Source organism: Ixodes scapularis, unplaced genomic scaffold (assembly GCF_016920785.2).
Source record: "Ixodes scapularis isolate PalLabHiFi unplaced genomic scaffold, ASM1692078v2 PGA_scaffold9__187_contigs__length_104089568, whole genome shotgun sequence".
NCBI lineage: Eukaryota > Metazoa > Arthropoda > Arachnida > Ixodida > Ixodidae > Ixodes > Ixodes scapularis.
This window is the reverse complement of record NW_024609884.1, coordinates 21653014-21666965: the sequence shown is the minus strand read 5'-3', so window position 1 is coordinate 21666965 and position 13952 is coordinate 21653014. Positions and strand designations below refer to the sequence as shown.

Sequence of the window (13952 nt, the reverse complement as noted above, 5' to 3'; positions counted from 1 at the left end):
TGGTGAGTACGGCTGGCTAAGTTCTGGCATAAACCTCAAATAAACATGCTTGCTCAGAGCCTCAAAATTCCCTATTTGTGGTAAATCATTGCAGCCATTCCAGCTGGCATTCCAAAATTGAGTCTCAAAATCTCTAGAAATCTCCGCTTTCACCTGGTGCCGCTTCTCTGTTATGTGGCTCAACATTCATGATGCCAAATACGGTTCTTGACAGAAACATAAAAGAGAGTTTTAATTCCCCATGTTCGGAGGGGAGCTGATAACACGAGGGTGCCACAGTATGTTGCGCTTCAGCAGACTTCTTGTCGTGCGTTTATTTGCGATTCCACAAGGCACGACGATCGGAAAAGACAATATTTCTTTGAGGAACGGATAACTGCAATACGTTTGTGAGAACCTCCACGTGTTTAAAAAAAGTAGAATGCAAAGAAAGAAAACGAAAAAAGACGACCGAAAGTGTGCAGTGGTCTGGCAATAGTCTGTGGTAGAAAGTAGAAAGCTTGTTTACAAGCATATGCTGGTGAATATCAATGATCCATTCACCGCTAGATGAAGTGTGTGCTTGTGTAGAAGACCCTAAAATAGAAATATCCGTTGGGAACATGTCCAAAAACGTCTCCTTCGTGTCAAATGAGCACAAAATATACAGCTTTTTATACACCTGAAAAGAAACCAATAGAGCTGAAACTGGTACAGTGCACTCACAGGTTCAAAGGAATGACCTAAGGAATAATCCTTCAAAAATTTCAAGACCAATAGTGTTGCCAAAGAATTATAAAAAAAAGTCGGTTTAAGCTTCTTTCAATGATAACCTGTAACAAGAAACGATGAAATGCACATTGTGACTGTAAATTTAAGAGAGAGATCAGATTTCATAGTTCCATTAATGTGATTTGGTCAAGATGTTTCATTTAGATAACCCCTTCAAAAGGTTTTCCTCCACCAGGTATAAAAACACTGCATGAATAGCACCATAGGAAAACAAAGTCTAACCAGGCAACCCAAAGAGAAACTCGCCAAACAGTGTAGCAGTCCAGCACAACGAATCCTTACCTTTGTTGAGTCTCCAGTCTACGAATCTCTCTTTCACGGATGGCAGCTTCAAATTTCTCCCTCCGTTCCATTCTCTGCAAGGTCAACGTGATGTATTAGAAAGTCTGCACCACAGGCCTTGGGTTGCACAAGCAAGCAAAGGCACACAGAAACACACACATGGAAAGCTGGAAAGAAAGCCACTCAAGACAAAACGAGCAGCGCTGTCCATAAGAAATAGGCCAACCCGCCAAATTCATTTCCGGCTCATGAGGAAAGGAGGGAAGCGGCATTTCCCTTTTTCCAAAAGATTCTCAATTTCCTTACAAGTCGAAGAAGTGTATAATTATAGTTATGGCTAGAAGCCAATGTATTAGGCAGCAATTTTCATCTGAAAGATTGAAGTTAGATACTCGACCACTAGGTTAATCGAAGTGTGGTGCCAATAAACTAAAACAAAAATAACAATTAAAGGTATTATTTTATTTTAATACAATTCTACCATTCGAGCAAAGTGATTTGATGGCATAAAAACTACCTCAAAATATAAATGCTAAAAATTTTTTTTTAAAAAGTTTAATTTTTATTAATTTTAACGAGTGTTCTAAATTGATGATGGCTAATATTTGAGAATGATTGTCATAAAAAATAGCTAGTGGAGCTCAATTATGAAGGTAACTTGTATTTAAAAAAAAACTTACAAGCCTACATTTAGCACATTAATACTTTAGACCCATGTTGTAAAAAAAGCTATCTCCAAATTCCAGTCTAAAAACACGCTTTTCGTGAAAGGCTTGCCAAATTATGAGGCACTGGAGAAAACCAGCCTTCTGCGTTAAAAGACCACTAAAAAAAAGAAAAAGTTTTTTTTTTTTTTTTTATCTGGGGGACACACGTGTCAAGAAATAAATTTTACGCAAGAAAAAATCTTTTTAGAGCAATACTATTGACAGCGCGGGACACAATATAGTCGATAGTCACCTCCTTCCCACTTGTTTTATCTCTTGGAATTTCGGGCGCGTGGAGAAGAGGTGGATCGGCTTGGCTATCACGCTAAGGTGGGGAGAGAGTATGACCATCTCGTTGAGATGGGAAGTGTGTCACCATTCCGTGGCGTCATGGACTTTGAGCGCAGAATTTGAAATAAATCTTGCGCCGTCAATATTGCGCTAAAAAAGCTTTTTGCACGTAAATTTCTTTTCTGAACACATGTGTCCCAACCAAACTGACTGAAAAAAAAAAAAAAAAAAAATATTTTTTTTGTAATCTTGTTTTGTTAGCGTGCGGGAAGGGCCTCAGCACGCACCTCATATCGCTGCGCTGCAGCGTTCTTCCGCAGCATAACGGCTGTTTGCTTTTATCGCCGTCACCACGCCAACGAATGCCGATTTTCCGAACGCCATCTGCTAGCCAAAGTTTAATAGTTTTGTAATGAGCAGCCGCAGACTGTCGCCGCGAAGCGGTGTGAACTCAGGCGGGGGTTGGGCTTACACGCAACCCAGTGTTTGCATCGATTAAACTTCCGTTGCCATGGTGACGACGATGAAAGCAGACGGCCTTTATGCTGCGGAAGAACACTGCAGCGCAGCAATACGAGGTGCATGCTGAGCCGCTTTCCGCATGGTTTTCAATGGAGAAACGCAAACAAAAAAAGTTTGAAATAAGGACTTAACGCAGAAGGCTGGTTTTCTGCCATAGAAACTGATATTACAAACATTGTGTAATGCCTAAAAGAAAGTTCACGCCTCGTAATTTGACGAGCCTTACACGAAAAGCGCATTGTTTTTGGCCATCCCGCACCATTCTTTTTATCCGTAACATGGGTTTAATTATCAAACTGCCCTACATTCTTAGTGTAGGTCAGCCTAAATGTCCTTCAGTGCTTTGCAACCCCCAATAATTTAAGACCAATACTGTTACCAAAAACAAGTTGAGTTAGTATGAGTGAAGCAAGCTGAGTAAATATTTAAGGCTGAAAAGCTTTTAAACCTTATGCAACAATTTTTGCTGCGTAGTAATACCAAAAGGCAGCCCTCCTCTCGATAAGCAACTTCAGTCGGCTATCTTTTACATATTGCACCCCACGACATAAAAATACTATATGCCTTAGACTGCTGAAAGTTGCTTCAAATGAAACCCAGCATTCAAGATCAGACGATTAACGCTGAATGTATGTGGAGGGTCACAGTATTATATGGCCTCCATTCCGAGGACACCTGCCATAGAAACTGTAATTACCAACATTATGTAATGCCGCAGACAAATTAAAAAAATGGTGCCCAAAACATGGTAGAGAAAAAAAAAAAAAGTCTAGTTGGCACTAAGCAGAGCAACACCTAATGCAGCATCAAGAGCAGAGTTGCAGAAAGAGAGGTATGGCAGTATGGATTGGAATGCATACATTTACAAAGTTAAAACCCTCCACCTGAATAGTGGTTAAAATCTGCAACAAAAAGAAAGTTCACGTCATTAACCCCACAGCAATAAGTAATAATACTGCTATCCACACATGCAAGAATCAAATAGAATCTAGTTAGTATTGCCTTTACCAGTTAAAAAATGCAACTTAAAGGGACCATGAAGCAATTTTCTTTCACTTTCATCACCAAGTGCTCACAATTCAAACTTGTAAAGCACAGAACAGATATCCCTTTTTGTTTGCAAGTACACACTTTCTGCAAAACCATAGATGAAACTCCAAACTGCTCTTCTTTACTCAAAAATCTCTTCTCATATAAGCAATCCTGCATAAGTGTGATACATTAAGCGCCACTCAGTAACTCTCCTCACTGAAACAAACCAACAAATGAAGGACTGGCACTGTAGCGTGGCTCACTGGTGGCTGAAACATTGAAATAAGCAAATTGAAGGAAAGAAAATTCTTTAGAATTTTCTTTCCTTCAATTTCAATAAAAGAATATTTGGCAACTAGTATCTTATTGCAGCACTGGATGCACCACAGGAATATGTAAGAAACCTTACATTAATGTAATCCTGCAAAGAATCACTGCCAGCCTCCATTTCATGGTTCCTTTAAATACAGCTATGATGCAAAGCTACCACTGCAACAAAGCTACCTTCAAGCACAGTAGCTGCTGCCACCAGTGATAGCAAGTTTGTACGTTGACCAATGAACAAGTTATTTCTTTATAAACCTTAAAGCGCTAGATTCATGATCTTACCTACATGGGCATAATCAGGTCTTCCAGTTTTTATTGTACAGCGTCCAACAAATTGATTTAAAATACACTGGTGCTTATCGCAGGCATCAGCCTTTAATGGCCTCCATTTTCATCTTGCAGCATACAACAGATCCCTTGCACCAGGTTTTAGGCACTCTCATCATTTGGGAAGGCACGCCACTGCCATCTTAGATGTCTGCAAGATTCTTTAGGATGGCTAACACCTGTTGAGGACTTTCAAGAATATTTGAGCTTGCTTCAAATAACAATTTCCAATAACAAATTAAACAAAACAAGAGCGGATATATGCATCACTCTATTTACATCTAACCTGCTGGTAGAGTAGAAGCAGTATGTACGTTAAACCAATCAGACACTGGCATTGCACTGCATGACCATGCTCTCCAATTGTATGAACTTGACAACAGCACGGTCAAAAGGGGCAAGGCTGGCAATCAAATGGTGCAGCTAGTACCTAACTTTCACACTAGTCAAGTGAGTGGGAAAGGCCTTGAAACTGCACCCTTGATACGGAATACTGAGCACTCATGGACTCATTTGACCCTCAATAGGCATGGAACAAGGTCCTTCACCAAAGATAGTGGTGGCCAGCCTTGGACACATCTCTAACATCTGACCGAGCCATTACACACCCTTGGCATTCAATTGCGTAATTCACCTCGTCCCTCCCCCATCTAACCTTTCTCTCAAACAGACTTGGTGTGCCCCTCTGAATGATGCTACATGCTAAACTGTTTGCAGCATGCAGTGGCGTCGGAATAGGGCGGGCAGGACCGAACCCCCCAGACAGTTCAGAAATTTAATGGAAACAATACAGGAGAGGAGGTGCAAATTCGCCTTCGCCCCCCCCCCCCCCCCCTTCCCCCCCCCCAATCTCCTGAATAGTTCCGACGCCTCTGGCAGCATGCCTAAGGTTGGCCACCCCTAGCCTCAAGCCTCTGGCATCACAAAGTTTAGGGTGATCAGGTACCGCGCAAAATTTCTATGGTGCACAAGGTATGCAAATCTCTAGCTCCCATCTAAACTAAGCAAACAAAAGAGACACTATTAAAAGGCCAACACCACACACAAATCCCATAACCAAGGTGAGAAACAAAACAGAGGCAACAATCACTGCCACATCCATGCATGACAAAGGGCTGTCCCAGGGCCAACATGAGGGTAGCATATTGGGTAAGGGGAATGCCTGCACAATTCAAAAGAAAAAACAAGTGCCATGCACTTAATACCGGGGTTAGAAAACTGGCAAAAGCAGCAGCTAAGGGAACACCCAAAGGGGCAACGCTCCGAATGAGTACCGACTGCTGGCAATGGCAAGAGCAATTTAAAAAATAAGCTAAAGAATGCAGCTCAAAGCAGCCGCACAGCATATTACTGTCAGCCTCAATTTCGTCTCACTATCTAGCTGCCCGAGGAGAAAGAAATACTCTGCATAGCAAATGTCCAAAAATTTTTGCGACAAGCACCGTTACGACAAAAGGAAGTAAGCAACCCCAGACAATTGCATGTGTACAGGGAGAAGAGCAAGAGAATCTGTGAATAACCAAGCCAACGAAGGAACAAACAAGGCAGAATCAACTAACCTAAATTGGGAAATGTTGATTTCCCTGGCAAGGCTATGACAGAGAGTAAAGCCCTGGTTCTGACAAGACCACCAGCCCGACTACCAAGTGAGGATATGAACAAGTCCATCTTTTCGCACATCCTCGAACGAATGACGAGTTCAAAACTGCAATTTTGAAAGTTCCACCGGGCCTGGCCAGAGTGTTCAACCAAACCCCAGCTGAGACTGGCAGAAGCAAGGAAGGTCGCCCTAACTTCATTACCGCTGACCGAGAACCCGGGGCAAATGAGGGCAGAGGGAGGACAGGGAGCAACACGCTGGCACAAGCATGGGGCAACAAGCCAGCCATGGCGGGAAGACAGGGGGGTGGGGAGTGACTCCGACCAGCCAAGGAGCGCAAGGGCGGAGGGTGCGAGGACTGCACAACCGGGAGAGGACGCCACTTGGGGCAAGAGCAGAGAGGAGGACAAAGCTCCTAGAAGCGGCAGAGACAACAAGAGGCTTTCCAAAATTCAAATGGCATCCTACCTGATAGGCTGCATTCTGCAAGAGGAGGCACAACCAAGAAAACGCTTTTTAATGTCTCGCCAGGGCCACCGGCAACGCATACAATACACTCACGCAACAGATCACGCCCTTCCTGTCAAATGTTCATGGGGTTAGCTTCACTCGTCGCATTTGTGTCCCACAAGACAGATCAACGAGCCCCTAGGGGGAAGGCCAGGCCACTCACTCGAGTTGGTCACCTGGACACTTTCCCCTCTGCCCAGACACAAACAGTTACTAATTCCCGAGCCTTTTGTGTCTGTTATGTTTTCCATTCCTTTCTGTAAACTTTTATGCACACTCAATCATTTTTACCAGTGAAATTCCCAAAATAAAATTTGGTAAATTCTATGTCTGCTTCTAAATGCACCAAAAACATATTGATCTTCTGAGTGCATGTTTCCCCAACATCCTTCAAAAGCATGTTTGGAAAAAAAAAAAAAAATGACTGCAATTACAAATGCTGTTTCCTTCCACAAGACTAAACAAAACAGACACCAAGTGACGGTCTGGAAAAAAAAAAAAAAAAAAAAAAAGATGTTATTTTTAGTTAGCAGCTATTTTCTTATTTTCAGTTAGCAGCATCAGTGAATTCAGCAAGTTGAATGTTCACCTAAGCACGCCACAACATAACTTTTTAGTTTAAAATTCCTAGCCGAATCTAGTGATCTCTGTATCTTGATTGTAGAAATAAGCAAGACCCCTTTGGCCTCCTTTGTCGATTGCTCTGCAAAAATGACTGCTACCCTGCAATTCTGCTAACTCATCTGTTACCATCTACTTTTCTTTTCCCTCAAGCAAGCCAGAGAAGTGCTGTGGCTTCGAACACCTTCACATCTAGTTTGTAGAGAACCAATTTTGCCTACAACTCGTCGTTCAAGCAGCACCTCTGAAGACAGCCACCCCCATCTGAAGTGGAGCACAAAGAGAACGCACCCTGGCTCGCTGAGCGTTGATCAGCTCCCGCTTCTTGTGATTCCTTTGGTACATGGTGATGATGCGGCGAAGGCGTGTGTTCAAGTCCGAGGGGGACGGAAATTCCAGGGTGCCCATCTCACCTGTTGCGCAACACAAATTTTAGCACAAGATGGGGCACAAAAGATGTCAGCTACAATGACCAACTCTTAAAGTACTGCAATTTGCATCTTATGTTCTTATGTGTATGCATAATGTGCAAGTACTATTATGAAAGAAATTCTGCGTTAAATTTTTTTGCCACTAAAGAAAATCAAGTGATGGGCCAAGTCTGTTATAATGAAAGGGGAACAAGCCGACAGAGCTACCAACAAAGATCATTAATAATGATGCGTACGAGAGCACACTATAAACAGAGAGGAAAACCAACCAGACGTCACAAATCCTTACATTATGTTTTAATACCTGTAAGCTGTAATGAGCTCACACTAACATTTATGGCATCTAGGCTAGGGAGTGTAAACAGTGCAATTTTCCTACCATTGAAATTGCAGTTAGGTTGTTTCAGGCTCAGGCCTCAAAACCATTTCAATTGTGTGCCATTGTTTTTGTTTTTTTCCAAAGGCTCACATGCTGCAAGGCCATGAACGCCTGACCCGCATATAGAAACTACAGCATTAATTCCCACAAAGCGCTGACTTTCCTTTGAGACACTCGATACTCGAGTTAGTCACTGTTTATGACGCAACACAAAAGAGCGGAAACAATCCCTTGGCCCCAGAGTTTCCAAGCTAACGGGACTCTCACCTGGCACCTGGAGAGCGGGAGGTGCGGTTGCCTGGGGCACCTCGACAGCCACGGGCTGCTCAGACGGCTCTGAGGGCGGTTTGGGCTCCGACGAGGTCGAGGGCTCCGGAGACACAGGTTCCTCTTCATCTGGGTCTTTCTTGCCTTCCTCTCGCTTATCTTCCAGGTCCTCGGGATTCCTGGTGCCAGAAAACTTTTCCTTAGAGCACTAGAGAGGCCGGAAGGCTGGCAGGTCGGCAAAGAAGGAAACCACTCGACTCACGCGGTCATCTCGGCAAGAAGTGCCGCCCCGTCAGGAGGACCACAACGGGAAAGGAAGCACAGTGTGTGGTCCTGTCGCATCAGATTGAACCGCTCATAGCCTGCAACCAGACGCACATGTCAGGACCCCGTACGTTTGAACACAAGATGGAGGTGAAAATGCTCACCGTGCTTGTAGACGCCAATGAGGAGGGACTTGTCGGCCTCTTCATCCCACCAGGGACAGGGAGGCTCCCCATCAGCCGTCGGTGGGGGGATGGGAATGTCCCTGTAACCAGTTGTTGGATAGATGCAATGCTTCTGCCCACAGTGGGGTGGGATACTGCTTCTTTCCAATACAAAGACGACATAACGTGCTTTTAAGCGCTGCTCACCTGGCTGGCATTCCTGCAAAGACTTGCTGGTGCAGTTCACCAATGATCTCGTGCTTAAGGTAGTAGAGGAGGCGCACTCTCAAGAGGACCCTGAAGAGGCAAATAGGAAATTGGCCTTAGACAAACCTGAAGTACAATATAACTTTCAGATGCCATGTTAACTGAAAACTGAAAAACAGATGGCTTAGCAACACCTTCCAACCCTTTGACGGTCGTTGCCGTACATGTACGGTGGTTGAAAGTGCCCACCTAAATGCGAAAGAGCACACCGTGGTAGGTGTTGCTATTTGTTATGTCTTTGGTAAATTAGAAACATCATATTCCCACAGTGGTTCGCTTTGCTGGGTTATTTATAGTTTGCCAATTAGACGTTCCGCGCACGTGATACTCATTTCGCATACCGGCCGCTCTGGCGGTAGTGCCAATGGGAGCACTGGTTCTTCCGATTCAGACTTTCAATGCTTTTCGGAATTAAATTCAGAGGATGAGAGTTCATCATCCGACGGAGAAGCTCTGTAAAGTACCTCCGGTTTGGAATCTGAAGCCGCTGGAATGTCGCGGAAGTGGATGCGCCAAGATAAAACTGAATGGAAGAAATGCGACAACTTTTAGCCATCAAAATTTCGATTTGATGCTTCTAAAGCTAAACAGCTTGCTAGCACTGTACGAGCTCCAGCTAAAAAATTGAAGAAAAACCTTTGGATTGGCCCTCTTTATACTATTTCTTTGGAAACAAAACCTCACAACCACTGGGAAACATCTTTTGGGAAAAAAAACTCAACCGTCAAGCAGTTAATAACGAGCTTACGTAGAATACTAACTACTACAGTTTAACCTCATTACTACATATTTGGTTACAGCAGACATTCGGTTGTAACATACTAGCTTTGTTCCATCTACCTGCACCTTCTGCACTGGTGCAGAAAGGTGTCGGGCGGTGTACTTCCGGTCGTATCTCAATACACACACCCGAAGTACACGGCTCTCCACTCTTCTGCACCGGTGCAGGAGGCGTAGGTAAATCGAACGAAGCTACTGATTTGTTAAGTTTGGTTGGTCTTACTATCTTTGTCCTCGAGCACACTTTGTTTATTACAGATTTTGTTACGACATACATTCGGATTAATGGACTACTGTAAAATACCGGGGGAGTGCCCACCCCACTTTCACTAAAAACTGTGTTAATCTAGACATGGGCTCTTGCCCGGTCAAATTAGGCACTTCGTGTATAATTTGCTGAAATCCCAAGTTTAGGAAATGTTAACAGTGGGCACTTGAACGAAGTGGGCACTTCCACAGTATTTTATGGCATATTAGAAAGTTGGTATGTAGTTCACCATTCCATTATAGCAGACTCTTCGACAGCAGTCATTATTCTAAACATAACGCAACTTTGGTTTGGTAGCAGTGGCATCCATTTTGCTAATTACTGTCATCGCGGTCGGCACCCAGAGCCGTGTATGGTCCAAAGTACACAGTGATGACGATCATCAGTACAGCTCAATAAAAAATCACAATCCTTTAAAGTTCAGAAATTTCAATAAACCAGTTCTTTTCTAATATCCATTCTCATTCCATCAATCTCACTGGTTAGACCAGACTGCAGTCATAATCCACCTCAAAGTCTATATGAGGAGCTATCTGCATTCTGCATACTTTGTTTAAACAGACAAAAATCTATATCACTATCAAGGCGTATCTTAACGAGTTCATACTGTACAAGCCCTTATCTTAGAGGGCTCTATCGATATTTCAATGGTAAACTCCAACCAAAACTTTGGCTTGTGTTCCTTTTAGTCAATCGCTCCAAACAAAGAACAATTTTTCTACCGAAACACAGCGACCTGTACAGAATGTTACTAAAAATTAGATCTGTATTTCTCTTTTGATGAGGTATGAACCATTATAAGGCAAATTGTAAAGCGCATAAGTGCAGGTGTGAACACATAACAAAGATCTGGATGTGTTGGGCAAAGAGAAAGTATGCAGACAAGCTGATGAGAAAACCCTGTAGTTTAAACCGTGAGATTAATTCTAGGGATGGAACAAATCTGCTGAACTTGAAATTCAGCAAATGTCGGCACATGCCGAACTTTTGAAGGAAAGTTCGGCAAAGATTCGGCAAGTGTCTGTGCCCCGTGCGAGAATGCAACGGGGCCATGGATTGCAAATGGACACCGTGCAGTTCTGCGGTTACCATCGTACAGTGTGGTACAACCAGCAGTTACGGCATGGTGTGGAGTAGGCAACATAGTACCTAACTGCGTGTTTGTGAGCCTTTGCGAGTATGGTTTTCTTCAATATTTTCTGCCTCAAGAGCAGAAGATCGACCTGTAATTTACGCACAAGTGACAAATGATGCGGAACATTCTGGATAACGTGATTTTCATCTGACCTTTCCAGTGATGCAATGAGGTAGTTGAAACACTGACTGACAATTACTCTCCTCGCAATCATACCAATCCTGTTTTCGGCTCGGAAGTAGTTTGTGCCAAACAAAATGGCTTTTTAATTTGCGTAATTTTGCAGTTTTCACGTATCTGCATAATACTAAACACAGAACTATAATGCTCGACGTTGCACATCCGACATTCCTAACTCTTCCCATCTTCTTAAACATCCGTGTGTGTCCTAACACCAGAAACCGGCCTTTTAAAGGTTAAAAACAAGACGTTGCGAATATGGGACATACACTTTCATGCAAAGCTGACGTCAAGTGACTCAAATCGAAAAACATGCATATTTACAATAATGTTATCTCTTCTGGTGAAGGCTCAGCAATTGTTGCATTTGCTTTCACGCACGAAATGGTGACTCCCAGAGAAAGTAAGAATGCAGTGTCATTGCATCCATCTTAACAATGTACACACACTTGCAGGCTTGCGCTGATGAAGCCTCAAGACCGAAACTCTCATATCGTGATTTGTGACAGCGCCCGCTATTACCCAACCTCGTTGTCACGCCACTGTAAAATTGCCAGTAAACATACAAAAACAACACCGATACAATTATCTTGTAGACTATCACCTTATTTAATAATAACTGTGTCAATATGCATTACATGTTGCATTTAAGTTAAGAAAAAAAAAAACCATAAAACATTTTCTCGTTAGAAAAAGCTAATTATAAACGGTAAGTTTGGTAACAATGCATTTTTTCCGAATCTTTAGAAAAGTTTGGCAAAGCTGAACTTTTGCCGAACTTTACTAAAAATTCGGCAAAGACTTGGCAAAAATGCATTGTTACCAGACGTACCGTTGAATTCTACGATTCGGCACCGAATTTTTGATTCGGCAAAAGTTTGGCCCATACCAGCAGGTGCTGTCTGGAAGGCGGGAACCCACAAGTGACACACTGCCTGTCAAGCATTGAAAATGACTAAACAATGAGCCACCTACTTGTTGGCGTGCCGGTGCAGGTGTTTGCGGTAGCCGTCGTCGCAGAGCAGGACATCCGGGTTGTACTGGTCCTCACGAGCCCAGTCAGCCAGCATGTCAGGTGAATCGGGCTCGCCCTTGCCATTCTTTAGTTTCTTGCCCTTGCGACCCCGAGGCACCGGCGCAGACAAACCTGCACAGAGGACAGTCACAGTGAAACACTCTACAATGCAACACGCATCTCAAAAGGGAAGACAAAATTGCTCACTCACCAGAATGGTTCTTGTGAATCTTGGTCTCTCCATCTTCGGTGGGTGCAATCAGGTCCCAGATGAAACCCTTGATCTTCTCGTCCCCCTTGTAGTGACGTAGGCAGTAGAGCAGCTGCCAAAGAGAACAGTGCGGTCAGTTCACCGTAGCTGGCCTGAATCGCAATTGCGAAGAACAAACTCAGTGGGCACGTGTAATTTCTACGGCATCCACGGTGCAGAGAATGAAGCAAGCCCCGACATATATACAATCCATGAGGCTTACCACGACTCTGGATATCTCCTCCACATCTTTTGCAGACACTCGGCGTCGCCAAAGCCCGATGGCTATGCTCTCCTCCCACCGTCCCCACCTAGAAGCAATGCGCTTTTTGGAATCCCAAAGCACAGTTGGGGCCCAGTCTCGAGCGAGACGACTCACCCAAAGGTGAGCAGACCCTTCTCAACCTGGAAGCACTCGGTACGAGTCCAGTTGCCGGGAGCAATGTCACCCAAAAACTCGTCTTCGGAAAAGCCCCGGCCGGAACGGCCCCCACGCCGATGGCGGCCTCCCACCAGGGGAGAGTCTCGGTGGCGCGATCGGCGGCTGCCTCGGGTGCGCATCCCAGACTCGTCGTCCTCGTCGCTCGACTCGAGCTCCGAGAGATCAAGCATGTTGTCGTCTGTTCCAAATCGCTTTGTCTGAGTGCGTCGCCTTGGTTCCTGAAGGATCAGCTCATTCTGCGCAGGAAAGGGAAAAGGCTCGTCAGGCTTCGGCAGTCCTGATCCTGACAATCGGCCAGGCTTTCACCACCGAGGTGCGCAAAAACCACCATAGGGGATGCAAGCTCAAACAGTGCATACCCTGCCCTTGAGTTCATCCACATCCAGGTTGGCCTTCTTGGCCCACTTCTCCCAGAAGTCAGGGTCATCAATTTCAATGTCGCTGCGAGTAGAGGAGGCCGTGAAGGATGCTTTAGAGAAAGTGGACCCTTTCCCTTCGGACTCAATTTGGATGGTGTGTGTGCGCCGTTGCAAAATCTGGTCAATGTCTTCTTCACAAAAACTCTCTCCATCTGCGTCGTCATCCATGATGGCCCCGTAGGCTCCCTTGCGAAGCAGATCTTCAATCTCTTGCTTCGTTAACTGTTGATTCTGCAGAGCAACAAATGCTTAGTCATCTTTTCAAATTAAGTATTTAGTCAAGCATAATAAGAAAATTATTTTTTCATAAAAAGACAAAAGAGTGCAAGAGCTTATTAGAGGTTGCAAGATGATGATAGTAAGATTTTCCTCCAACAGCTTAACTGCCTGCTAAATTTTCTCCCAAAATGCTCAGACATAAACCATATGTGCATAAGTAGCAGACGTTGCTCCTCAAGAAGAAATTCCTTATACGGGTTTAATCAATGTTAATGAGCTTTGCCACATTTTGTGCATTTGTTGCAGCATTTCAACTACAGCAACCGTGAAAAAATGATGCTGCCTGGAATCTAGAAAAAAAAATCCGCCAAGCCAAAGGAAAAAAAGAAAAACCTTAGCAGACATATTTTCTACAGCTTCAGCTTTTACTCTTCATAAATACTAAATTAAACTGCCACAATGGTACACTCCATTCTAACCAA

At 44.0% G+C, this 13952-nt stretch overlaps 1 protein-coding gene across 1 annotated transcript in view; it reads right to left on the bottom strand.

Moving 5' to 3' along the window:
* Nucleotides 1–13952, bottom strand: part of LOC8052408 (chromodomain-helicase-DNA-binding protein 7) — a 78830-nt gene that overhangs the window by 19006 nt on the left and 45872 nt on the right. The window contains exons 21-33 of the mRNA XM_040500029.2: nucleotides 13192–13482; nucleotides 12770–13068; nucleotides 12614–12701; nucleotides 12352–12463; nucleotides 12101–12272; nucleotides 8703–8792; nucleotides 8496–8596; nucleotides 8330–8429; nucleotides 8068–8246; nucleotides 7282–7403; nucleotides 6328–6342; nucleotides 3434–3475; nucleotides 1054–1127 (exon numbers count right to left, since the gene is read on the bottom strand). Of these exons, the coding sequence (XP_040355963.1) occupies nucleotides 1054–1127; nucleotides 3434–3475; nucleotides 6328–6342; nucleotides 7282–7403; nucleotides 8068–8246; nucleotides 8330–8429; nucleotides 8496–8596; nucleotides 8703–8792; nucleotides 12101–12272; nucleotides 12352–12463; nucleotides 12614–12701; nucleotides 12770–13068; nucleotides 13192–13482 (1685 nt within the window). The remainder of the gene's footprint in view (nucleotides 1–1053; nucleotides 1128–3433; nucleotides 3476–6327; nucleotides 6343–7281; nucleotides 7404–8067; nucleotides 8247–8329; nucleotides 8430–8495; nucleotides 8597–8702; nucleotides 8793–12100; nucleotides 12273–12351; nucleotides 12464–12613; nucleotides 12702–12769; nucleotides 13069–13191; nucleotides 13483–13952) is intronic.